This window comes from Giraffa tippelskirchi, chromosome X (assembly GCF_054371585.1).
Source record: "Giraffa tippelskirchi isolate mGirTip1 chromosome X, T2T-mGirTip1v1.2.pri, whole genome shotgun sequence".
In the NCBI taxonomy this organism is placed as follows: domain Eukaryota; kingdom Metazoa; phylum Chordata; class Mammalia; order Artiodactyla; family Giraffidae; genus Giraffa; species Giraffa tippelskirchi.
The window spans coordinates 147,283,104-147,310,969 of NC_137289.1; the positions used below are offsets into that span (position 1 = coordinate 147,283,104).

The window sequence follows — 27,866 nt, forward strand, 5'->3', positions numbered from 1 at the left end:
GAACTAGAGTATATGGAATGGATCGACATGTTCCCACTGTAGAGCACAGAGAAATATATTCAGTATCCTATGATAAATCATAGTGGAAAATAATATATATGGGAATTCCCTGGCAGTCCAGCGGTTAAGACTCCACACTTCCCCTGCAGTGGATACAGGTTAAAATCCTGGTCACAGAACTAATCCCACAGGCTGCACAGTGCAGCCGAAAAAAAAAAAAGATTAAATAAAAGAATGTGTGTGTGTGTGTATGTGTGTATATATATATATACACATATATGTGCATAACTGAATCACTTTTCTGTAAAGCAGACATTCACACAATGGTGTAAATCAAATATACTTAAGTTAAAAAGAAACACGACCGGGAAAAGAAAAGATTGCTTTATTTCATTGAATCTAAAGTTAAAATCCAAAGAAAATTGCTATAAACAAATACAGCTCACTACTTAATGGCAGGCTTGCTGAAATACTTATGGAGACACATATTGATGTCTGAAAATTACCACAAAAAGTGACAACGAAAAAGATGGACTGCTGATTGGAAACAGGGATGGACAAATGGATAGATAGGTGGCAAAGGAAGTATTGTAAAATGGCTACAAAACAAGCTGTCTACAAGAGACCCACCTCAAACCAAGGGACACATACAGAGTGAAAGTGAAGGGCTGAAAAAAGGTATTTCGTGCAAATGGAGACAAAAAGAAAGCAGGAGTAGCAATACTCATATCAGATAAAATAGACAGAAGTAAAGCCCGTGAAACGAGAAAATGAAGGCCAGGCCACTACACAATGATCAAAGGGTCAATCCAAGAAGAAGGTATAACAATTATAAATATATATGCACCCAACATAGGACCGCATCAATATGTAAGGGAAATGCTAACAAGTTTGAAAGGGGAAATTAACAGTAACGCAATCATAGTGGGAGACATTAATATCCCACTCACACGTATGGATAGATCAACCAATCATCTCCAAAATATACAAGCAGCTCATGCAGCTCAATAACAGAAAAATAAACGACCCAATCAAAAAGTGGGCCAAAGAACTAAACAGACATTTCTCCAAAGAAGAAATGCAGATGGCTAACAAACACATGAAAAGATGCTCAACATCACTCACTATGAGAGAAATGCAAATGAAAACCACAATGAAGTCCCATCTCACGCCAGTCAGAATGGAGGCCACCTAAAAGTCTACAAACAATAAATGCTGGAGAGGGTGTGGAGAAAAGGGAACCCTCTTACACTGTTGGTGGGAATGCAAACTAGTACAGCCACTATGGAGAACAGTATGAAGATTCCTTAAAAAAACTGGAACTAGTACTACCATACGACCCAGCAATCACACTACTGGGCAAACACACCAAGGAAACCAGAATTGAAGGAGACACCCATACCCCAATATGCATTGCAGCAGTGTTTACAATAGCTAGGACATGGAAGCAACCTAGATGTCCATTGGCAGACGAATGGATAAGAAAGTTGTAGTACATATACACAATGGAGTATTACTCAGCTATTAAAAAGAACACATCTGAGTCAGTTCTAATGAGGTGGATGAAACTGGAGCTTGTTATTCAGAGTGAAGTAAGTCAGAAAGAAAAACACCAAAACATTATCTTAACGCATATATATGGAATTTAGAAAGATGGTAACAATGACCCTATACACAAGAGCAAAAGAGACACAGATGTAAAGAACAGACTTTTGGACTCTGTGGGAGAAGGCGAGCGTGGGATGATATGACAGAATAGCATTGAAACATGTATATTATCATATGTGAAATAGATGACCAGTCCAAGTTCGATGCATGAAACAGGGCACCCAAAGCGGGTGTACTAGGACAACCCAGAGGGATGGGATCGGGAAGGATGGGATTGGGAGGGATGTGGGAGGGGGGTTCGGGACAGGGGGACACATGTACAACCGTGGCTGACTCATGTCAACATATTGCAAATATTGTAACGTAATCAACTGCCAATTAAAATAAGTAATTTTTTTTTTTTTAAGTAGCAAGTCGAGATACCTGGAGTAACAGGTAAGTTTGGCCTTGGAGTACAAAATGAAACAGGGCAAAGGTTAACAGAGTTGTGCAAAGGAAACGCACCGGTCATAGGAAACACCATCTTCCAACAACCCAAGAGAAGACTCTACACTCGGACATCACAAGATGGTCAATACTGAAATCTGATTGATTATGTTCTTTGCAGCCAAAGATGAAGAAGCTCTATACAGTCAGCGGAAACAAGACCGGGAGCTGACTGTGGTTCATATCATGAACTCCTTATTGCAAAATTCAGACTTCAGTTGAACAAAATAGGGAAAATCCCTAGGCCACTCAGGTATGACCTAAATCAAATCCTTATGATTATACAGTAGACGTGACAAGTAGATTCAAAGAGTTAGATCTGATAAACAGAGTGCCTGAAGAACTAAGGACGGAGGTTCCTAACATTGTACAGGAGGCCATGATCAAAACCATCCACCAAAGTGAAATGCGGAAAGGCAAAACACTTGTCTGAGGAGGCCTTACAAATAGCGGAGAAAAGAAGAGAAGCTAAAGGCAAAGGAGAAACGGAAAAAGATATACCCATCTGAATGCAGAGTTCCAAAGAACAGCAAGGAGATATAAGAAAAACCTCTTAAGTGAACAATGCAAAAAATAGTGGGAAACAATAGAATGGGAAAGACTAGAGATGCCTTTAAGAAAATTAGAGACACCAGGGGAACATTTCATGCAAAGATGGGCACAATAAAAGATAGAAATGGTATGGACCATTTCTGAAGCAGTAGATATTAAGAAGAAGTGGCAAGAATACACAAAAGAACTATGCAAAAGAGGTCTTAATGACCCAGATAACCACGATGGTGTTATCACTCACCTAGAGGCAGACATCCTGGGATGTGATGCCAAATGTGCCTTAGGAAGCATCAATATGAAGAAAGCTAGTGGAGGTGATGGAATTCCAACTGAGCTATTTCAAGGCCTAAAAGATAATGCTGTTAAAGTGCTGCACTCAATATGCCAGCAAATTTGGAAAACTCAGCAGTGATCACAGGAGCGGAAAAGGTCAGTTTTCATTCCAATCCCAAAGAAAGGCACTGCCAAAGAATGTTCAAACTCTTGCACAATTGCACTCATCTCACATGCTAACAAAGTAATGCTCAAAATTCTCCAATTGATGTTTCAACATATGTGAACCAAGACCTTCCAGATGTTCAAGCTGGATTTTGAAAAGGGAGAGGAACCAGAGATCAAATTGCCAACATCCAGTGGATCATAGAAGAAGCAAGAGAGTTCAGAAAAATATCTACTTCTTATTTATTGACCATGCCAAAGCCTTTGACTGTGTGGATCACAACAAACTGTTGGAAAATTCCCAAAACATGGGAATACCAGACCACCTTACCTGCCTCCTGAGAAATCTGTATGAATGTCAAGATGCAACAGTTAGGAGCAGACATGGAACAACAGACTGGTTCTAAATTGGGAAAGGTGTATACCAAGGCTGTATGTTGTCACCGTGTTTACTTATGTGCAGAGGAAATCATGCAAAATGTCGGGCTGGATGAAGCACAAGCTGGAATCAAGATTGCCCGGAGAACTATCAGTAACCTCAGATATGCAGATGATACCATACTTATGGAAGAAAGTGAAGCAGAACAAAACAGCCCCTTGATTAAAGTGAAAGAGGAAAGTTAAAAAGCTGGCTTAAAACTCAGCATTCAGAAAACGAAGATCATGTCAACTGGTCCCATCACTTCATGACAAATAGATGGGGAAACAATGGAAACAGTAACAGACTTTCTTTTCTTGGGCTCCAAAATCACTGCAGATGGTGACTGCAGCCATGAAATTCAAAGATGCTCGCTCCTTCGAAGGAAAGCTCTGACCAACCTAGACAGCATATTAAAAAGCAGAATCATTACTTTGCCGACAAAGGTCCGTCTAGTCAAAGCTATGGGTTTTTCAGTAGTCGTGTATGGATGTGAGAGTTGGACTATAAAGAAAGCTGAGTGCCGAAGAATTGATACCTTTGAACTGTGGTCTTGGAGAAGACTCTTGAGAGTCCCTTGGACAGCAAGGTGGACCCTTAATGAACATGTCTGTAAATTTAAAGTGTTAGTCACTCACTCATGTCTGACTTTTTGCAACCTCATGGACCACCAGGCTCCTCTGTCCATGGGATTCTCCAGGCAAGAATAGTGGAGTGCATTGCCACACCCTCCTCTGGGGATCTTCCCCACCTAGGGATTGAACCCGGATCTTCTGCTGTGGGCAGATTGCTTACCGTCTGAGCTACCACGGAAGCCTGAACATGCCTGTTCCCATAGATTAAAGCTTCCCCACCTTTGCGATTTAGAGGGACACTGCTCTGGAAAGCCGCATGGTGTTCTCCATAGTTCTGCAAGTAATGCACTTTTCCTTCCCATGAGGTTTGGCTGGGTTGTATCTTCTGGCTCAACACCCACCAAGAGGTAAACTCACTTTTCTGGTAACACTTCTCCATCCAGAGTCCGAATCACCACTAGATACTAATTCTACAGTCAGTCATCTTGCTTCCAATACATGGAAATCACCTTATTCTTCTGTGAGCAAATCGACCTAACGGCCAGAAACAGCGTCCCTGTGTTATCTTGTGAAGCCAGTAGGTGTCAAGCAAACTCAGCTCTGTGGATCCACTGTCCTCCAGCTCGATGCGTCGTTTTACAGAAAACACTTGCAAGACTTTGAGGTTTCATTTATACCTCATTTCTGAAGGCTTTTGATACCTACATTAAATACACAGATTACTCATCAGTGCCACTTCAACTTTGAGGTTAAAAATCCACCAAGTTTTTTCTAACATACCTATTCCATGCGTTACGTTTAAATCTTTGGCCATATGTTGTTTATCCTGTGTCTCATTAGAATTTGGAGAAGGCAATGGCACCCCACTGCAGTACTCTTGCCTGGAAAATCCCGTGGACGGAGGAGACTAGTAGACCATGTAGTAGTAGACTAGTAGTAGACCATGGGGTCGCTAAGAGTCGGACATGACTGAGCGACTTCACTTTCACTTTTCCCTTTCATGCACTGGAGAAGGAAATGGCAACCCACTCCAGTATTCTTGCCTGGAGAATCCTAGGGACGGCGGAGCCTGGTGGGCTGACGTCTATGGGGTCGCACAGAGTCGGACACGACTGAAGCGACTTAGCCACATTAGAATTTAGTTAATTTCACCGTTTTCCCCTGAAGAATGCAGTACTCACCCCATAGGAGTTTTTGCCAAAACTGGATTTGACAAGGTAGGGCACGGGTGGGCCTAGGAGAAAGTCCGGGAGCACGACTACCATCTGGTGGAGCCGAGATTCTAGTTGAGGGCACTGGAAGGAAACATCCAGCCTGAGGACAACCCGCCCACTTGAGGATACAGGCCTAAGAGGCAATGCCTGAAAACAAGCAAAAATGCCCAGGATGCATCTGCGCGATGGAGGCGTCTCGACAGACACGCCCCCTGAGCAGCCATTCCCCGAGCGGTTGGGTGGGGCCTCCTCTCGCCACACCCTCTCGACGCCTATTGGCAGGACTGCCTCCGTCACAAAGCTGATTGGTCGCTTGTGCCGCACAGGCTACAGGCTGGCTGCCCGCCCTTCACTTCGCCTCAGAGTGGGAGGACTCGCCGCCATGCCGCTCTGAACGAACCTCGGGCTGGGGTTGGCAGTGCCGCTGGACAGCTGGGAGACTGACCGGAACGCGCCCTGCACAACCATCATAAACCCTTACCGTGACTGCTTCAAATTCCAGGGTGAGAGGCCGCAAATCCCGTCCTCTTTGAAGAACCTGGGTCCTAACCTGAAGGGAGCTTGCGTCTCGTCAGCTTCAGGGACTACACGCCCCTTCACCTGCAGAAACACCGAATCCCCTAGTGCCGTGACCCTCAAATACCTAGAGTAACCCCAGTTCCCTTCAGCCTGAGGCACGCTCAAAATAGCACCCGCAGAGAGACCAAATTTCCTTAACCTCGGAGACCCTGAATACCTCAGCCTGGGAGCTCTTAAAACTCTTCGTCCTCAAGATGCCCACTGTCCCGCCTGTCAGAGACCTAAACCCCCTTAATAAGAAACCTCCGATTTCCTCAGCCTCAAAGATCCCAAGTTCTCTCACCCTGCACATTCTACATCAGCCGAAACACCCCCAGTCCCCTCTGTCTGAGTATCCCAGTTCCTTCAGCCCCTGTGTCCCAGATCGCAAGTGAAGCGACTTGTGCCTTAACCGTAGAACCCATGTTATGCCCAGATTTTTCCGAGTCCCCAGGCGGAGATCCTCAAAACCCTTCTTGGAGAAATATTCCCTCTCCTGCACTGGAACAGAGCCCTGATTTCAGCACGACCCCAGTCCAGCAGTTAGGGGCTTCCAGGTCTCCTCAGGACTCCCTCTGTCACCCACAGACATGTCCCTCCCAGTGCCTTTCCTCAGAAGGGCTGAATTGTAGGGGAACCATAGACACCAAATCTAGTTCACATTAGGCTGGCCTGTCATAGCTGGTCAGGATCCGTCCATCCCACTAACACCCTCACTCCGACTTTCTCCACACCTTCCTGCCCTGGACACTCCACCCAAGGAAGACAGACCAGGCTCTGGACAGTGGTCTGGGCTATCTCAGCATCTTCTTCTTCCACAGGCACCTTGGCATTGAGGCAGTCCCATGGCCACGATCCCGAGCAGGTCTCCAGAGGAGAGCACTGAGGGAGATGCTGGGAGAACAGAGTGGAAGCCCATGGTGAGGTGGCATAGCTGGGCTCTAAGCCAGCTTTATAAGAAGGACATGGCACCGGTCCCTGAAGGACCACAGACTGCTTGCCTCGGCAGCTTAGCGAACTTCTCTGTGAACGTACACAGGATGAGAATGCCTGGTCCTCTCTGAGAGGATGGGGTGGATTGGGACAAAACAGGACACTAGCATCATCAACTGCTCTGTGTCCAGGGAGAGTTAGGAAAATGCTCAGTGTTTGTTCAGTTAAGCAGGACACAGGCCGCAAGAACTGTCTCACAGAGACCATCCAGTAGCTTCAGGCTACTTACTCCCTGCACAAAAGGTGGAGGAGAAGTCAGCTCTAAGGTCTGACATATATTAGTAAGTCACTGATGGAATCTACTATTTTCCTTAGGCCAAAGATGCTTTCAAAGACATTTCCATATACTTCTCCAAGGAAGAATGGGCAGAGATGGCAGAATGGGAAAAAATCCGATACAGGAATGTGAAAAGGAACTACGAAACGCTGATTGCTATAGGTAACAGGAAGTGTTGGGTGCCTATGAGCCTGGGAAACATGAAACAGGTCTTCAGCCTCAGTGTTTACTTGGCCCTCTCTTAGGTGGCTTCATCTGCTCACAGTTCCCTTTTGTGTGGAGACAAACCTGGAGGAAATTTTTATTGTTTTGTACCAAAGTGGGGTTGACCCTGGCAGTGCAGAGCTCACCTCTTGCCTTGTTCTACCTTCTCCGAGCCCGTCCTACCGATTTCCCTGACTTTGTGACACTTTCCATTGCTTCTGTGCTTTGTGCCTCCTTCTTAAAACATATATTTTGCTGCTTTCCAGGTTTCAGAGCCATTCGACCAGCTTTCATGCATCACCGCAGGCAGGTCATCAAACCCCAGGCAGATGACACTGAGGATTCTGATGAAGAATGGACACCAAGGAAGCAAGGTGAGGGGCCAGGAGGACTTAGAGGTGTCAAGAAACCAGCCTGGGCTTAGGTCTCAACTGCATCTCAGCCATTAGCAAACAAAACATAATTTTCAGCATTCTGAAGTGGTTGTGGCCGAATATTGACATAAGCCTGAATGGAGGTGAAGGTATAGGTTTTCCAGTGTAACTCTCAGAAGTTTTATGTTTAAAATTTATCATTCTTTGTAAAAAGAATTATTTTTGCAAAACATCCTTAATGAAAGGCAATTAAACATACCTTAGACTATAAATTCACCAAAGAGATTTCTAATACTAATCTCATAATAATTCGGTTATTGGATTAAATCTCTTAGAAGAGGAAATGATCAGCATATTATGTCAAGATACATTATTTATGTGTGTATAAAAAGTACCCCCACATGATCTTCTTACCCTAAGGTGAAACTAATTCTTTGTTTTGATTCCTGGAAAGGGTTTGAGAGAACTATTTATTCTCCCTGATCTTTTCCACATTTCACTGATCAGAGACAGCATCAGGTAAATAAAAATTGAAGTACAATCATTATAAAATAGAAGTGAGCAGCTCACTTCCTCTTCCACTGCTCAGAGAGTTTAGAAGAGTTAATCTGCCTAGAGTAAACAATTTAGATAGTTCTAGGGCTCTCCATCTGTGGATTTCTGTTTTCCCAGATTTCTAAAAATGATTTATTTAGTTTTGGCTGCACTGGGTCTTCGTTGCTGTGCACGGGCTTTCTCTGGTTGTGGTGACTGGCTTCTTGCTGCAGACCACATGCAGGCTCAGTAGTTTGTGACACACAGCCTTAGTTGCCCCGCAGAAAGTGGAATCTTCCTGGACCAGCGATCAAACCTGTGTCCTCTGCATTGTCAGGCAGATTCTCATCCACTGTGCCACCAGGGAAGTCCATCTGTTCCCTTAGGTTATTAAAACTAGTGTAAGAAACATGAGAACCAAAGGTTTTGACATGAAGAGAGATTCTTCATAGGGAATAATACCCCATGGTTCACCGTGCCTCTACACATCTTTACCTTCTTAATTTATGAGTGTATGGTACACTATTGCTAACTATGTACACATTGCTCTACAGCAAATCTGTAGAACTTTTTCATCTTACAAGCCTGAAGCCCTACACCCATTTAGCAACAATTCTCCAATTCTTCCTCCTCACAGACCTTCCCAACCACGATTATATTTTATGTTTCCATAGATTTGATTAATTTAGATACCTCACAGAAGTGGAATCTTGAAATATTTGTCTTTTTCTGATTGGTTCACTTCACTTAGCATAATATCATCAAGGCCCATCTTTGATGTAGCATATGACAAAACTCTAATATTTTAAGGCTTCAAAACATTCCATTGTGTGCATGTGTATATAATATATAAAAGATATACATAACTTTTACCTGTTTATCCACCAATGAGCATTTAGATTGCTTCCACATCTTGCCAACTGGGAATAATGCGGCAGTGACCATAAATGTGCACATGATTTATTCAAGATCTCGCTTAACATTTTTATGGAAATATACTCGGGAGTTGGATTGCTAGATCATAGGGCAGTCCTAATTTTCTGAGGAAACGCCATACTGTTTTCTATAAAGCTTGCAAGATTTTACATTTCCAGCAACAGTGTATAAGGGTTCCAGTTTCTCCATATCCTTACCAAACTTGCTATTTTCTTTTTATTCATATTGGCCATCACAGAAGGTATGAGATAATTTCCATTGTAGTTTTAATTTCTATTTCCCTATTGATTAGTAATCTTGAACATCTTTTCATATGTTTGTTGGCCATTTGTGTATCTTCTTTGGAGAAATGTCTATTCAATTCCTTCTCCCACTGTGTTAGTCAGCTCAGGCTGCCATAGCAAACAGACTGCATAGCTTAAACCACAGAAATTTGTTCTCTCGCAATGCTGGAGCATAGAAGCTTGATATCAGGGTGCCATCGTGGTCAATCAGGTTTTCTTCCTGGCTTATACGTAGCCTTCATACTGGTGTATGCTTATTAACCCCTTATCAGATACATATTTTACAAATAATTTCTACTGTCCTGTAGGATGTCTTTTCACTTTGTTCCTTTGTTTCACTCTGTTCCTCTGTTTCACTCTGTCTCCTTTGCTGTACAGAGGTTTTAAGATTCATAGTCTCATTTGTCTATTTTTACTTCATTACTAATACTTGTGCACTTGATATCATATCTAAGAAATCATTGCTGATTCAATGTTGTGAAGCTTCACCCTTGTTTTTTTCCCTAAGAGTCTTATCAAGTCTTACATTTAGGTCTTTAATCCATTCTGAGTTGACTTTTCTTCATGATGTAAGATCTTCATTATTTTGCATATGGATATTTTGTTTCCCCAGTGCCACTCGTTACAGGGATTAAACTGTCCATGTTGTCTCGACACCCTTGATGAAGATCATTAGACCATGTATACAGGAGTTTATTTCTACCTGTCTATTCTTTTCCATTTATTGGTATGTCTGTCTTTATGCCAGTGGGCTTCCTCAGTGGCTCAGCAGGTGAAGAGTCTGCCTTCAATGCAGGAAACACAGGAGATGTGGGTTCAATCCATGAGTTAAGAAGATCCCCTGGAGAAGGAAATGGCAACCCCCTCCAGTATTCTTGCCTGAGAAATCCCCTGGACAAAGGAGCCTGGTGGGCTACAGTCTATAGGGTCGCAGAGAGTCAACATGACTGAGCAACTAAGCATGTGCTTTATGCCAAAACTACACTTTTTGGTTACTGTACCTTTGTGATATGTTCTGAAATCAGAGGCCTCCAGCTTTGCTGTTCTTTCTAAGATTGTTTTGCCTATTTAGGGTCCTCTGAGATTCCGTATTAACTCAAAGATGGATTTTCTATATCTGAAAAAAATTCCATTGGGATTTTAATAGGAATTGCATTGAATCTTTAAATTGCTTTAGGTAGTATGAACAGCTTAATAATAGTAAGTCTCCAAATCCATAAACGTGAGACACCTTTCTATTTACTTATGTCAGATTCCTTTCAGCAATACTTTGTAGTTTTCAATCTATAAGTCTTTCATCTCCTTATGTTTACTCCCAATTATTTCATTCTTTCTGATACTATTATAAATAAGATTATCGGGACTTCTCTGGTGGCCCAGTATCTTAGACTCCACACTCTCAGTGTGGAGAACTTGGGTTCAATCCCTGGTCAGGGAACTAGATCCCACATGCCACAACAAAGACCTGGCACAAATCAATAAATAAATATAATAAAAAAAAAACAACTTAGCTCGTGACTATAGCTTTAAAAAGTAAAACATAAATAGGATTGTTTTCTTATTTTCCTTTTTGGAATGGTCGTTCTTCATGCATGGAAAGATACTTGACTGTTGATTTTGTACCGTGCAACTTTCTGTGCAGGTTTTGTGTGTGTGTGTAATTTTAAAAACAAATACAATATTGTAAAGTCAAAAAATAGATAAATAAACCAATTTAAAATAAACAAAAAAATAAAAGCAAAAATAAAAATTTTCTGCACATAAAATCATGTCCTCTGTGAACAGACATAGTTTTACTTCTTTCCTTCCAAATGGAAGCCTTTGGTTTCCTTTTCTGATCTAATGCCCTGGCTAGAACTTTTAATATTATGTTGAATAGAAGTGTTGAGAATGGGCATCCTTGTCTTTTTTTCTTGATCTTAGAAGTTTTCAGCTTTTCACTGATGACTATGATGTTAGAGATAGACTTTTCATATATGACCTTTATTATATTGCAGTCACATCCTTCTATTTTTAATTTGTTGAGTATTTTTGTCATGAAAGTCTAGTAAATTTATTAGATACTTTATGGACATCAGATGAAGCACAGATGAAGTTTCACTTTTTTTTTTTAATGTTAATAAAGTTATGTAATGCTCCCAGTGGAAGTATAGGAGTTGATGATACAGAAATCACTTTCCATTCCTCCTTTGTAAATCCTCGTCCTTGACACTCTCTGGCTCAGAATTCTGTGTCCTTAATTAGAATGCCCAGAGTTTGGAAACATTTACCAACCAAAACACTGATTCTCATCATTTTTTAGGTAAACCTTCTGGGAAGGCCTTCAGAGGGCAGCACAGGAAACACCAGAAGGTGAGTATTTCCCAAATCCTGTTGACAAAAAGATCCTCCTCATGGATCCAGTCACAGGTGAGAATAGGAGAAAACACGGAGTTCCTGGAGACTGCTGCCTTCCTGTCCTGCATCTTTAGCACAATGTCTGATACCATCACCATCTTTATAGTTAGTAAGAACAGCAACAACAGTAGGCTGTTCTATTGTTACACTGTTTTCACAATATTTCAGACTTTGAGCATTTTATGTGAATAAATTTACTGAAACCTTAAAACATTCCTACAGTACCTATAAGTAGGTATATAGCTATCACCATTATAGATCAAGAAACTGAGGTACAAAAATGTTTGATTACATGCGTGAGATCACAGTATCACTGGTGGTACAAGCTAATCCAAAGCACCTTCTATAACCCCCTTACCAACTGGTTAGAACTTCCATAGTTCTATAAAGTTTCTTCATACATCTTTATATCATTCATCTGAGAGATGTTTTCAACCTCAGTTCTTTCGTGTTGTGCCAGTGAGGGATCTCGGACTAAGGGAAGCTTAAGGACATGTTGGGCAGTTTGTAGAGTGGACGGTCCAAGATGAAGAAGGTGGCATGATCCCTACCTCAGAGACTCCTACTCCAATAAGAGGAAGTAACTCACAGCCCTGACAAGCCTCAGGTTTATGACTCAAAAACAACAAATAAGAAAATAACTGAAGGACTTCACATAGGTTACCTGCTTTTGAGTAGAAACTCATCATCTGGACATGATTTCAAATGCTCATTCTTGTAGGAGGAAGTAACAAGTCCTTCCTCTGAGCTCTGATTAGACAACTCTCCTGTTTGGAATCGTTTGTTTAGCCTGACCCTGTTTTGTGAGCTTTGAGAGCGTAGCCCATACCCGTTAATTCTCAGAAGTCCAGGCCCAGCTCAAAGCACCCGAGGGCCCTCTGAATGTTTCGTCAATGAGTGACTCCACATGTAAACATTCATCTAAGAATAAGAAGGTCAAGGAATACTGAAGATAGTATTTGTGAGCTAGACTTCAAATATAGAGGCAGTTGAGGGGATATATTGATGGTAGGGATGTACGCTCACATTCATACTGTATTAAATAGCTCACACAACGATTTGTTGAAAGTTGTTAAATTTCATGTCAACTATAACATTAAGACGGAGAAAGCAATGGCACCCCACTCCAGTACTACCGCCTGGAAAATCCCATGGACGGAGGAGCCTGGTAGGCTGTAGTCCATGGGGTCGCTAAGAGTCAGACATGACTGAGCGACTTCACTTTCACTTTTCCTGTTCATGCACTGGAGGAGGAAATGGCAACCTACTCCAGTATTCTCGCCTGGAGAATCCCAGGGATGGCGGAGCCTGGTGGGCTGCTGTCTATGGGGTCGCACAGAGTCGGACACGACTGAAGCGACTTAGCAGCAGCAGCAACAGCATAACATTAAGAATTAGCATGTATACCAATTTATGGATCAGGAAACTGAGGAGAAGCAGCTAGTCGTACAGCCTTCTTCAAGGAGAATTGATGAGGCCAGCTACTTTAATTCCAAACATTGTCTCTAGGACGTGGCAACCTGCAACATTCTGCTCATTTTCTTTATTGTCTGAATGTGTTTTGTGGATCATCTTTTCTCTTCTCAAACTCACTGCTTTGTCACCTTATTTTCCAGATGTGTTTCGTCCCCTCTAATTTTCCCTACTTCCTTGTCCATCAAAGGTCCACTAATTAATAGGAAACCTCACGTATTTCTCTATGAGCCCTTACCCTCTTCCTTCCCTGACCTCCAGCTGTTCTCCCTGCCTTGCTCTCACTTTTATGCAGAAAGTTGAAGGGAAAGAACCTTAAGATGTGAATTCTAGTTTTGATTCACTACCCACTTAGGTCCTTTTTTTTACACTGCAGTGTTCAGACCCCGCCTCCACCAGGTATTTCCAACAATTGTCAAAGTATTAACTAAAGTCATCCATGTGAAAACACTTCATACAGTCCTAAAGAACTAAAGAAATCATGTTGTCTTTTACTCACATGGAAGAGAATGTCCAGGGGACCATTAAATAAGGGAAATAGTTTGAAGAAATTGTCGGGAGCAGCAAAATTGCTGAAGAAAAGTGGCTCCAAGCAGGCTCAGAAACCAGCGCCCCCTCCCAGAGAAGCAAGGACCCCTGGACAGCACCCCAGACACCAAGTCGGTAAGAGAAAAATTGGGGAGTTCCTCTAATTAGTTCCTCCAATCTCTATGGAAAAGCTAATAAGTATGGCCTAGGTGTGTGGTGTGGACTTTGGATAGGCGTGGGTTTAAGCTGGACTGATCTGAGACACGAAGTTAGCACTGAGGCCTTGGGAAAATCTTATACATTTTCTGAGGTCCTGATTGCTCATCTGTAAAGTGAAGATACGGATACAGAACTCATACAGAGTTTGGAAGCATTGCATTAAATGCAAAAGTGCTGACACCTACAAGTAGTTGAATAAATCCAGCTGTGATGATAGGGACCACGCCTTGTTAATATTTATACACAAACCTCTACTCAATGTCTTACGTGTCATGCCCTTAACATATATTTTCTGAGTACATGTGTCAGTGAACTATTTCCTAAGTAAGAAGGTTGGGAAGTTAAACCTACTAACGGGAACTGCAGGAAGCTAACACTGAACAGGGCATCTGCGCTCAGTGTGGAGCCTCAGTGTCCTGAACCAGTAGTTAAAGGGAGAAGAAACAAAGGATAGAGAAGGGACTTCCTGGTGGTTAAGTGGTTACGACTCTACACTTCCACTGCAGGAGGTGTAGGTTCCATTCCTGGTCAGGGAACTAAGATCCCACAAGCCGTGCAGCATGGCCAATAAATAAATAATGTACCATTAAAACATAAAAATACAAAAGTAAAAGTTTGAAAAATAAATGTGAAAAAGTTTTAACAAACTGTATAGATGGACAAGCAGGAGATCTCACACTTTCTGATAAAACAGGGACTAACTCCCCAGACCCATCCACCTTGCTTAGCTTCTGTTCTCCATCTTAGAACTCGGAAGAAAGGAGACTGAAGTGAAGAGGTACAGTCTACAAAAAAGAAAGGGCCATGTGCACAAAGAGATCAGCGAACCCCAGGATGATGACTACCTCTGTGAGTGACCCCACTGGCCCATTCATGGAGAAGGGGTTATGAGACCTTGGTACAATAACCTCACCTCACCATTTGGTCCCCCAGTCATCCCCTTCCTCTATGACTTGGGGTACAGGATCGAGGCCAAAGGCCGTGAGTGCCCCAGTTCTTTCTGAAGATCTTTACGACCAGCAACATCACTATACCTCCCCTCATCCCTGTTGCTCTCACCTCCAGATTGTGAGGAGTGTCAGAACTTCTTCATCGACAGCTGTGCTGCCCATGGGCCCCCAGTCTTTGTAAAGGACTCTCCAGTGGAAAAGGGGCATGTCAACCGCTCAGCCCTCACTCTGCCCCCTGGGTTAAGTATCAGAGTGTCGGGCATCCCTGAGGCTGGGCTCGGAGTGTGGAATGAGGCGTCCTATCTGCCGCCGGGCCTGCACTTTGGCCCCTACGAGGGCCAGATCACAGACAATGAAGAGGCCGCGAGCAGCGGATACGCCTGGGTGGTGAGAAATAACCCTCTTTCCCTGTCCTCTGGCCTCTAATCGCTTGTGTGTGATGGTGGGGGGTACTTCATGTTTACATGCAAGGACATCGATGGTGATGACATGGTCGGCAATGACACAGTCAGCCCTGTGTACTGTGTGCACTGGGCGTGGACACAGGACTTCTATCTAAAGGTCAGAGGAAGGTGGGAGACAGTGGTGCAGGCACACAAGACTTCTATCTAAAGAGGAGAGGAGAGGTGGGACACAGTGGTACAGGCATATAGAAGTGACTTGTGGAGCCCTTGCCTTCAATGTACCAATAGACTCAGACTTGAAATGATGATTAAGGCGCTTACTGTGTGGTCTGACTGGTGGTTGAATCCATGCAGGCTGAAGAGCACCAATGACAGCAGAGGGAAAATTCTTCTATTACTTCCTACCAAAAAATAAAATAAAATAAAATAGAGAAGAAAGCTTGTATCTCTTTTCTGACACTCAGGTCACCAAAGGGAGAAATAGCTACGAGTATGTGGATGGAAAGGACACATCTTTGAGCAACTGGATGAGGTGAGTGCAGGGAGTCTGCACTTTGTAGACATCGCTCCTCCCTCAAGTCCACACCCCTTTTCCTTCTCAGCCCGTCTCCCTCAAAAGCTTTCACATCTTTCCTCTTTTCCCTCCATATCATGCTCTTTCATTTCAAAAGACATTAGAAAGAAAGAAAGAAAAATATACCATGTGCCCTCAAAATATGTCTATATGTTCAACAAAACTGAGGTACTTGAAAACAACTTGAGGAGTCTAGATTCACCAGGGACACTTCAACTCACTTAACTGACACTTACCAAGCACTCTATGTCCCAGTTTAGACAGGGAACTTCGTTACTGAAGCAGATCACACAACCCATGTCCTTTTGGAGAACATACTGAAGACAGACATTAACCAATTGATTTTAGGAATAGTAACCTTAATTTTTCTATTTTTGAATAATGGCACAGTGCCAGGATAACCTAACATGGGAGACCTTGAGGCCATGTGGCCAACAGCCTCCCCAGGATTGGTTCCAGTGAGAAGTGGGCCGTCAGGCCTGAGAAGGAATGGGGGGCAGGATGGCCGTGAGCATGGCCGTTCTCTGAGGGCCTCTCGTTTCATCAGGGCAGGCAGAAAGTGATTCAAGTATTACTGCTCTGGGTCTCAGGCTATGTCAGAGCATTCTCCATGTTTCCATGGGAGGGGGTGGGCAAGTGAATAGGACCCTGGATACACGTGGTGAGATTGGAGAAAAGCCTCTGGAGAGAAGGCAGGCTGGGGTGAGTGCTGAGGGGTGTGTGCTAGCCTAGGAGCACCAAGTCCTGTGGAATGAAAGAGAACTTAATTTAGAGTTTAGAGGAGCTGGAAGTCACCAGTCTTACGGACAGTCCAGGTGGAGACAAGTCTGGAACTGGGCTCTGGACAATGGCTAATTAGGTAAGGAGAGAAAAGCATTCCAGCCAGGAAGAGGACCGGAAACAGGATCTGGAAATAGGAATTCACACACTCAGGTCGAAGGTGTGAACAGAAGGTCCCCATGAGGGGCGGTGGGAACCATGGCGGCCTCAGAGCCTGAAAGCAAGGAGCTGGGTGTGGTCCGACAGTGGAGGGGTCTCGTCACCTGTGGTTTCTTTCCCTTTCCCGGCCTTGACCCCAGGTATGTGAACTGTGCCCGGGATGACGAGGAGCAGAACCTGGTGGCCTTGCAGTATCACGGGCAGATCTTCTACCGAACCTGTCGGGTGGTCAGGCCGGGCTGTGAACTCCTGGTCTGGTATGGGGACGAGTATGGCGAGGAACTCGGCATCAAGCGGGACAGCAGGAGGAAGAGCAAGCTCAGGGCCAGAAGAGGTGAGCGCCGCCCCTCTTCCAGCACCCCACCCCATCCCGGGGAGCTTCCCTAGTCTGATTCTGAAGCGGAGTCCAAGCCAGTCTAAAGTCAGTCAATTAAAATGCCTCAGAATTTGATTCACTTCATAAGACTGTTAGGAAAAACATATTAAAAATATTAGTTCTAATTTTCAATATTTCATGCAAAAAATATGCAACATCACCTTCTGCTGAAAGGCTTAGAAGCAAAAAGCAAGTTTTCTAGCACCTACCAGCTCTCTCACCGTTACCAGTCTCTTCCTCATTTCCTCCGCATTTCTAAGGGACGTGCGTACAGTGATTTGCATTCAGTCACTGTTTCAGTTTGTTGTCATGTGAGTTCATACTCTGTGCCAGACGGGGCTCCATGCACTGAAACAGACAGAACCACTGCCTTGGGGGCAGCATGGGCTTCATGCTTCATACCAGACAGGGGCTGGGGCTCTGAGGAAAACCAGTGCAGGAAAAGTGCCTCGGATCAGCATGAGCAGAGAGTGGGGTGTGGCAGAGGATGGTGGGGCAGGGTCTCTGCAGAGATAACACCTGTGGGAAAGGATTCCAGGCAGGGGAGCAGCCAGTGCTGCAGCCTCAGGGCCGCGAAGAGAGGCCATGCCAGTGGTCTCAGGAGCAAGCACAGAGGGAGAGGAAGGAGGCTGGATGGAACACCGAAGCCTCAGCACCCGTGTCCATGTGCAGGCCCCAGGGGTCTTCCTGGGTGACACAGAACAACCGTGCGGCTATCAGCTGCAAGCGGCATGTTCTCTGTGCTAAGATGATGCTTCAGTTCATTTTTGGGAAGAGACAGCAGCAGGGAGTCCCCTCAGAGGTCAGTTCATTGCCAGACATGAGGGGAGAGTGGGCTGGGTGAAGATGCACGGGAGTGAGGCTGTGAGAGTCTGGCTGGAGATGTATTTTTAAGCAGGACTTCCTCGTGCATGTTAAATGGACTAAGACTGAGTGAAATAAAAGAGGTATGAATACTGGTGAGGCTTGAGAAAGGACATGCCTTTATTTTATGATCTATAGACAACTGAGAGAGGAGCAATCTGTGAACCAATTGGGGCAGCAGGAGCCAGAGACCTGTAGTCAGTGGGACCTGGGCCTCTTGGTCTCGTCCAGTCTCAAACCCACTTTCTGCAGAGTGGTTTCTTTGAAAGGCTGCTCTTTGAACAAGGAGCCTCAAATTCAGCTTTACTCACGCCTGCTCTAACCACCGCCTGTGCTGCCTCCCATATGCAGAGAGCTCCAGGCCAGGCGCCCCTAACTTAATAGACCCTTTCCCCTCATAGGGAGCCATTCAGGAAGATTCCACCTAAGTCATCAAGAGTCTTATCTCTCAGTAGGGTAAAATACCCGTGACCACCGTGACATGATTTTTCAGATACTTACACACAGGGAAAGGTCCCTGCAGATCCACCTCTATCAGGAGAGATGCTGCCTCTGATGCTACTGAAAGGTCCCTAGTCTGGGTGATATGTAGAAAAGGCCCTTGACGCAAGCTTCCTGGATTTCTGTAGATGTAAAGAGTAGAGGCCTGGGGTGCTGCAATTCATGGTGTCGCAAAGAGTCAGACACGACTGAGCTTCTGAAATGAACTGAAAGAGTAAGAATGGAATGGAAAGGTGGACTGTAAAGACACACTTGATGGGAGACAAATCGTGCACTGTCAACACTCAGGTGATTACTGGGGCAGGCTTTACCATGGCAAACCAACTACCTGACTAAAAGCTTCCTCTTTCAGCAGGACCAAAGTCCAAGATCCACCCATGTGCATCCTGCTCTTTGACCTTCTCCAGTCAGAAATTCCTCAGCCAACATGTCCAACGCAACCACCCCTCTCAGATTCTCCAGAGACCATCTGCAAGAGACCACCCCCAACCAGAAGATCCCTGCCCAGGCAATCAAAATCAGCAGCAGCAATATTCCAATCCACACAGCCCGAGTGACACACCAGAGGGTCAAGAGGCCAAGGAAAGGCCCCATCCTTTGCTGAAAGGCCCCAAACCTTGCATAAGGCTGAAGAGGATGTCAATGGCCTCTTCCTACTCACCCAAAGGACAAATGGGGGGTTCTGAGGTGCATGAGAGAATGACAGAAGAGCCCAGCACAAGCCAGAAACTGAATCCAGAGGACACAGGCAAATTATTCATGGGGGCAGGGGTCTCAGGTATTGTAAGAGTCAGGTATGGAGAGTATGGGCAAGGCTCCAAGGATAGGTCAAGTCTCATCACACATGAGAGGACACACACAGGGGAGAAGCCCTATGTTTGTGGGGAGTGTGGGCAAAGCTTCACTGTAAAGTCCAGTCTCACGAGACACCAGAGGACACACACAGGGGAGAAGCCCTATGTTTGTGGGGAGTGTGGGCAAAGCTTCAGTCAGAAGTACAATCTCAGCAGACACGAGAGAACACACGGAGGGGAGAAGCCCTATGTATGTGGGGACTGTGGGCAATGCTTCAGTCAGAAGACCCATCTCATCAAACACCAAAGGACACACACACGGGAGAAGCGCTATGTTTGTGGGGAGTGTGGGCAAAGTTCCTATGTGAAGTCCAGTCTCATAGCACACCAGAGGACACACACAGGGGAAAAGCCCTATGTTTGTGGGGAGTGTGGGCAAACATTCCATGTGAAGTCCAGTCTCAGGAGACACCAGAGAACACACACAGGGGAGAAGCCCTATGTTTGTGGGGAGTGTGGGCAAAGCTTCAGTCAGAAGTCCAATCTCAGCAGACACGAGAGAACACACGGAGGGGAGAAGCCCTATGTATGCGGGGAGTGTGGGCAAAGCTTCAGTCAGAAGACCCATCTCATCAAACACCAAAGGACACACACAGGGGAGAAGCCCTATGTTTGTGGGGAGTGTGGGCAAAGCTTCAGTCAGAAGTACAATCTCAGCAGACACCACAGGACACACACAGGGGAAAAGCCCTATGTTTGCAAGGAGTGTGAGTGAGTCTTGACCAATAAACCACATCCTAGCCACAGGAGGATTACTGCAGCCACCCCATGCCTCAGCTCTAAGGGGGCCTCAGAGCAGGTTTATGACCCATTACTGTCCCCAAGAGTATAAGGAGAGACTTCCCAGGTGGTCCAGTGGCTACAACTCCAATGCATAGACCCATGTTCAACACCTAATTGGGGAACTACCTCCCACATGCAGCAACTAAGACACAGTGCAGCCACGTAAATAAATACATAAACAAATATTTTAAAGAAACAGTGTGATGAGCACAGAAATAATTGATTAAATAGACCTTCCACTTTTATGACAGGAGAGGAGGCAGATAAACAGCAGACGGTTTCTTAAGTGTTCTGGAGATATTCATGCCAATTGCCTTCATGGTTTTTTGTACTCCTCTTCTAATAAATTTTGTCTCCAAGCAAATCTGAAGCCTAGGCTACGTACCATTCCCCCATTATTACTGACAGCAGTGGGGTCCAGTGGTAGCTGAACCCCTGGGATGGCATTATTCTGGAGCCAACTCAGTTAGCTCACTGGACAGTCACTTCCAGGGCCCAGGGAGAGGAATCTAGGGTCTGAGACAGACTCATCAGGGAAGAGGAAATTCTGGCTTTCTGGGAAGTGTGGCCTCTCCTCCTTATAGACCTAGACTCTCCTTTGGCCCCTCCTGGTTGCCCGCTGTCTTCCTCTGACTTCTGTAGCCTCAAAAGTGAAGGCCACGTGCATGTGTATGTGTGCAAGTGCGTGTGCCTCGCTCAGCCTGGGCCATCTGGTCTTCCTCACTCTGCCTTTGCCACTCCATCAGGGTCATCACAGCACCTGGGCTCCAGATTCGACCACAGGGGTCCCGTTCTCAGCCCTGCCCTCAGCAGCTGTGTGACATGGAGCAAGATGCTTAACCTCTCCTGTGTCTCTATTCTCATCTGTGATACAGGGTGGGGGCACCAGCGTTTTGGTCTGTTGCATAAGCACAGGCAGAATCTGGCAAAGGCTGGCTGAGGATGCAAGCCCTGCCATTGCTGTTATTTGTGGGGTTTTTAAATCTTTTTTTAATTTTTTAATTGGAGGATAATTGCTTTACAGAATTGTATTTTCTGCATGTCCTTCAGCCCCCACACCTTCCAGGTCTTCAGAGCTAGACGAGGAAGGGGCCGTTTAGGCACTTGGCTGCCCTGATGAGGACATGTGAGGTCAGGGATGCTAAGGGAGTGAGACCTCCCTTCCCACCACTGCCGTTTCTACTGAGCTGGGCAGCCCCAGAGCCCCTCCACACAGACAGGCAGTTGTGTGGCAGACAGGCAGTGCTGACAGTCGTCCACCCTGCCGACAAGAGAGCCTGGAGCCACATGTGCAGGAAACTCCTGTCTGGACCCCATCGCACCCCCACACGGGGCTTCCTCGAAGCCCGCACAGTGGCTTCTCTAATGCACAGGTCTTGTACGTGTCCCCACGTGCTTTGGTCAACGTTGTCGCGACCTTGAAATTCTTAACTATGGAATAGTTCATCCTTACACTTCCCTTTTATGAGTGAAGTCTGATGGACCATGGGGTGCGCTGTGAGCAGAGCAGATGCACACAGCACAGGCCCCACACAGGCTGCACGTGGGGACAAGGTGGACACAAAGCCCTCTCCCTCCCACCGGTGAGTGAAGGTGGTGACCGCACCAGGAAGCCACGCTTGCTTAGACCCAGAACTGAGTTCCAACACAGAGTGGAGGCAATGGCGTTCTTAAGAGTTGACCACACCTTCCCCTGTATGAATGTCCTCTGCTCTGTCCTGATCCTTCCAGAATGGGTTCAGGAGGCTGAAGTCCACCCGGTCTCCAGAAGACACCAAGGAGTGAGTGGGCCATAGGGCGGGGCGGGGTGTGTGTGGTAACTCCAGGACTGGGGGCAACGGCCCTCAGTTCCCTCCCTGTGCCAGGCTTGTGAAGTGTCTCTACATGAACCGTGTCAGTAATAACCACCCACTATTATTTTCTCATTTCTTTCATGCTTTCTTAAAGGAACACGTTTGTCTGTGGCTTGGTTTCCATACAGGAAGGGAAGCCATGTAAACTCCCCATCTTCCGTGGCTTGTGGCCGGGGCCACAGGAGAGAGAGAGAGTTAGGGGTGATGTAGGCACAGGGGCTTCAGCTGAAATACAGTGGGGACCCAGAAACTTTCAGGGGCTTCTCACCTTCACCCCCCATCAGAGCTGGGCCTGGAATCGCCTGGAAGCCTGGGCAGGTCAAAGCTTCTCCATTCCCTCCCCTCCCCTCCCCTCAAAAAGCTGGCTCCTTGGCCATCCCACAACACCCCCAAATCCCCCATCACCCACAGCTCTGCACAGGCCCTCCCTCACAGTAGTGGGACGACCTGCCCAGTGGCAGGGATGGTGTGTGACTCCAGAGCTGGGGTCTCAGCTGACCTTGAGCAAGGGGGCTGGTGCTTTACACACCCTCCCAGCCCAGGGGAGATGCCAGCAGCCACAAGCCATGATCTGAAGCAGAGTTGAGGGTGGGGGGAGTGTTGATGTGAGCTTTCTGAGGTCCCATCCTGTCCCCACGACAGTGGCCAGGCCTCACCTGACACCGTGACTGCCCTGCATGGGCACACAAGACAGCAGCAGTCACGGTGGCAGGACAACCAGCTGCCTCCACTACACGCTCCACTCTGACCACAGAGGCCCCACAGCTATACCTGCCCGACTTGGGCGCTGCTCTGCTTGGCTGTCAGGGCTCGGGGTCCCTGGGTGAGTAGGCGAGGGCAGAGGCCAAGCCTGTTTTCAGCCGCCAGACCCACCCTGGTCGCCAGAACCAAGAGCCCAACCAGTATCTGAAGCCAAGATGCCTTTGGGAGAATGACACCACAGACCCTGACCTCAGAGCTCAGACTCCTGAAAATTTACTAAACAGGTTGTTTTTAGTCTTTTTTTTTAAAGTAGGAGGTTGCCAGGAAGAGGGGGGGGAATGACTTCCTTGCTGGTGCAGTGGTTAAAAATCTGCCTGCCAATGCAGGAGACATGGGCTCAATCCCTGATCTGGGAAGATCCCACACGCTGTGGAGCAAATAAGCCTGTGCACAACTACTGCAGCCCAAGTGCCTAGAGCCCATGCTTCCCAACAAGAGAAGCCACAACAGTGAGAAGTTCAAGCACAGAAAGTAGAGAGTAGCCCCCACTCCCTACAACCAGATAAAAGCCCGCATAGCAACAAAGACCCAGCACAGCCAAAAATAAATAACTTTTTTTATTTTTAAATAGGATGCTGCAGCATTCCCTGCTGGTCCAGAGGCTAAGACTCTGAGCTCCCAACACAGGGGGGCCGGGTTCAATCCATGGTCAGGGCACTAGATCCCACATGCCGCAACTGAAGACTCTGTGTGCCACAACTAAGACCCAGCACAGCCAATTAAGTAAATATTTAAAAGTAGGAGGTGGGGCGGTCCTAAGATAGTGGAGGAATAGGAAGGGGAGACCACTTTCTTCCCCACAAATTCATCAAAAGATCATCTGAATGCTGAGCAACTTCCACAAATCAACTTCTGAACACTGGCAGAGGACACCAGGCACCCAGAAAGGCAGCCCATTCTCTTTGAAAGGAGGTAGGACAAAATATAACAGACAAAAAGAGAGACAGAAGAGTTAGGGAAGGAGACCTGTCCTGGGGAGGGAGTCGTGAAGGAGGAGAAGTTTCCAATCACCAGGAAACCCTCTCGCCAGCAGGTCTGTGGGGAGTTTTTGAATCGCAGAGGGCAACATAACTGGGAGGGGAAAAAAATTTCCACAGAATATGTGCCTTAACCACAACTCCCAGCGGAGAAATAGCCCAGACACTCACTCACATCTGCCACAGCAAGCATGAAAGGCGCGGGTTGCATGTTTAGGGTAAGGACCGGGCCTGAATGCCCTGAGGACAATCTGAGGGAGCTAAGGTGAGATAGCAACCCAAACTGTGGGATAGCCAGAGAGAGAGAGAACTTGCCTGTGAAAGCTCTAACCTAAGGCACAGTCTGGCCAGCTCACAGAACAAAGGACTGAGCGAACGCCAAAGGAGAGCTAGCTAGCTGCGGACTGGCCCCTCACCCCGCTGGAGGCAGAGAGGCAGGCAGGCGACAACCAGAGCTGGAAGGCGAGGGGCAATCTCGGCCCCAGAGACGGCATCCTCCACCAAACTGTGAGCAGGCTCCCAGTTGCTAACCACATCTTCCTGGGATCCTGGATGGTTGACATCTGCCAGGAGGGTCACAGCCTGAGATCAGCCCCCCAGAGGAGACATACGGCACACACGAGACAGTGCTCTTGTGGCACACACGGGACACCGAGCCGCCAGGACCAGGGAGGTGATTAAGACACATGGCCCACCTGGGACAGTGCGCTTGCCAAGCACCTGGTCGCCTGAGCTGCTCGGACCTGGGAAGGGCACAAAACGCAGGTCAAACCGAGTCTGTGCCTTTGTGGAGTACCAAAGAACCTGAACCTGAGCAGCTCAGACCTGGGAAGTGCACGAAATGCAGGGCCGGCTTTGGACAGTTCCCCTGCAGAGCAACCTGGAGCCTGAGCAGTGTAGACTGGGAAAGTACAGACCATTGTGAGCTGGGGCAAATGCCATGTGGTCCATACATCGTGAGCACTCCCCACACATGCCAGTGATATTTGTTTGCAGTGTTCCTCCCTCTCCACAACACAACTGAACAAGTGAGCCGAAATAAGTGACCACCTTCATTCCCTTGTGTCAGGGTGTTAAATTAGACACTGAAGAGACTTGGAAACAGAGGAATGTAAAATAAACAAAGAAGAGGGAGCCACTCTGGAAGTGACAGGTGCAGCAGATTAAAACCCTGTAGTTGGCATTGACTAAGCATTGGAAGGGGCCTATAGACCTTGAGAAGAAGTATAAGCTGGAACAAGGAACTATCTGAAACTGAACTGACCGACACTGCCAGCAGCAGCTCCAGAGAAATTCCTAGATATATTTTTACAACTATCATTTTTTGATTATTTTATTTTTAAGTTCTTTATTACTCCTTTAATTTTCATTTTTAAAACCTACTATTACCTTGCAAAAAAGACCCTATTTTTAAAGCAAATTTCACATATATTTTTTTACTAAGTTTTTGTTACTGATTTTGTTTTGTATTTTTAATACTGTATTTTTGAGAATGTAATCTTCAGTACCCATTCTTAGGGGTGTGATTACTAGCTTGATTGCTCTCTCCCCTTTGACTCTCCCTTTTCTCCCCCAAGTCACCTCTATCTCCTCCCTCCCCCTTCTCTTCTCTACTTAACTCTATGAATCTCTCTGGGTGTTCTGGGCTGTGGAGAACACTTAGGGAGCTGATTACTGGCTAGATTGCTATCTCCCCTTTTGACTGACCCTCCTCTCCTGGTCACCTCTGTCTCCCTCCTCCCTCTTCTCTTCTCCATATAACTCTGTGAACCTCTCTGGGTGTCCCTCACTGTGGAGAATCTTTTCACCATTAACCTAGATGTTTTATCATCAGTGCTGTATGGATGGAGAAGTCTTGAGGCTACTGTAAGAATAAGACTGAAAACCAGGGCCAGGAGGCTTAAATCCAAAACTTGAGAAAACCAGAGAACTCCTGACTCCAGGAAACATCAATCAACGAGAGCTCATCCAAAAGCCTCCATACCTAACCTGAAACAAAGCTCCACCCAAGAGCCAACAAGTTCCATAGCAAGACACACCATGCTAATTCTCCAGCAATGCAGGAACTAGCCCTGAGCATTAAAATACAGCCTGCCCAAAGTCACACCAAACCCATAGACACCTCAAAACTCACTACTGGACACTTCATTACACCCCAGAGAGAAGAGATCCAGCTCCACCCACCAGAACACCGATGTAGGCTTCCCTAACCAGGAAACCTTGACAAGCCACTCGTCCAACCCCACCCACAGGGAGGAACCGCCACAATAAAGGGTAACAACAGACTTCCAGCATACAGAAAGGCCACCCCAAACACAGCAATCTAAACAAAATGAAAAGGCAGAGAAATATTCAGCAAGTAAAGGAATGTGGTAAATGCCCACCAAACCAAACAAAAGAGGAGGAGATAGGGAGTCTGCCTGAAAAAGACTTCAGAATAATGATAGTAAAGATGCTCCAAAATCTTGACGACAGAATGGAGTTAAAGATAAATAGACTGGAGGCAAGGATTGAGAAGATGCAAGAAATGTTTAACAAGGACCTAGAAGAAATAAAAAAGTGTCAATCAATGATGAATGATGCAATAACTGAGATCAAAAGCACTCTGGAGGAAACCGACAGCAGAGTAACTGAGGCAGAAAATAGGATAAGTGAGGTGGAAGATAGAATGGTGGAAATACATGAAGCAGACAAGAAAAAAGAATTAAAAGAAATGCGAACAACCTCAGAGACCTCTGGGACAATGTTAAATGCCCCAACATTCGAATCACAGGAGTCCCAGAAGAAGAAGACAAAAAGAAAGGCCATGAGAAAATACTTGAGGAGATAATAGTTGAAAACTTCCCTAAAATGGGGAAGGAAATAGCCACCCAAGTCCAAGAAACCCAGAGGGCCCCAAACAGGATAAACCCAAGGCGAAACACCCTAAGGCACATATTCATCAAATTAACAAAGATCAAACACAAAGAACAAATACTAAAAGCAGCAAGGGAAAGCAACAAATAACATATAATGGATTCCCATAAGGATAACAGCTGATCTTGCAATGGAAACTCTTCAGGCCAGAAGGGAATGGCAGGACATACTTAAAGTGATGAAAGAGAACAACCTACAACCCAGATTACTGTACCCAAAAGGATCTCATTCAAATATGAAGGAGAAATCAAAAGCTTTACAGACAAGCAAAAGCTGAGAGATTTCAGCACCACCAAACCAGCTCTCCAACAAATGCTAAAGGATCTTCTCTAGGCAGGAAACAGAAAAGGTTTATAAACATGAACTCAAAACAACAAAGTAAATGGTAACGGGATCATACTTATCAATAATTACCTTAAATGTAAACGGGTTGAATGCCCCAACCAAAAGACAAAGACTGGCTGAATGGATACAAAAATAAGACCCCTATATATGCTGTCTACAAGAGACCCACCTTAAACCAAGGGACACATACAGACTGAAAGTGAAGAGCTGGAAAAAGATATTTCATGCAAATGGAGACTAAAAGAAAGCAGGCGTAGCAACACTCATATCACATAAAATAGACTTTGAAATAAAGGCCATGTAAAGAGACAAAGAGGACACTACATAATCATCAAAGGATCAATTCAAGAAGAAGATAAAACAATTATAAATATATATGCACCCAACGTAGGAGCATTGCAATATGTAAGGCAAATGCTAATAAATATGAAAGAGGAAATGAACAGTAACACAATAATAGTGGGAGATTTTAATACCAAACTCACAACTATGGATAGATCAACTAAACAGAAAATTAGCAACGAAACACAAACTTTAAATGATCCAATGGGCAATCAGATCTAATTGATATCTATAGGACATTTCACTCCAAAGCAATGAATTTCACCGCTTTCTCAAGTGCACACAGAACCTTCTCCAGGATAGATCACATCTTGGGCCATATATCTAGCCTTGGTAAATTCAAAAAAAATTGAAATCA

At 45.5% G+C, this 27,866-nt stretch overlaps 1 protein-coding gene and 1 long non-coding RNA gene across 3 annotated transcripts in view; one reads left to right on the top strand and one right to left on the bottom strand.

The window, feature by feature from the left end:
- Nucleotides 1-1,998: 1,998 nt before the first annotated feature.
- The window catches only part of LOC145536637 (uncharacterized), a 47,215-nt gene continuing 21,347 nt past the window's right edge, over nucleotides 1,999-27,866 (bottom strand). Inside the window, exon 3 of the long non-coding RNA XR_014075941.1 lies at nucleotides 1,999-5,891. This is a non-coding gene — a long non-coding RNA (uncharacterized LOC145536637). The remainder of the gene's footprint in view (nucleotides 5,892-27,866) is intronic.
- On the top strand, nucleotides 5,622-20,677 carry LOC145536632 (histone-lysine N-methyltransferase PRDM9-like). 2 transcript variants are annotated; one of them, XM_081566153.1, is made up of 11 exons: nucleotides 5,622-5,794; nucleotides 6,671-6,769; nucleotides 7,158-7,281; nucleotides 7,590-7,697; nucleotides 11,754-11,803; nucleotides 13,828-13,984; nucleotides 14,816-14,917; nucleotides 15,134-15,405; nucleotides 15,887-15,954; nucleotides 17,076-17,269; nucleotides 19,029-20,677. In XM_081566153.1, exons 2-11 carry the CDS (start codon nucleotides 6,695-6,697, stop codon nucleotides 20,243-20,245), a joined length of 2,367 nt encoding a protein of 788 aa, XP_081422279.1. In that variant the 5' UTR covers nucleotides 5,622-5,794; nucleotides 6,671-6,694; the 3' UTR covers nucleotides 20,246-20,677. The 2 variants fall into 2 exon arrangements, with proteins under 2 accessions (XP_081422279.1, XP_081422280.1); XM_081566154.1 differs by having other exon boundaries at nucleotides 19,032-20,677.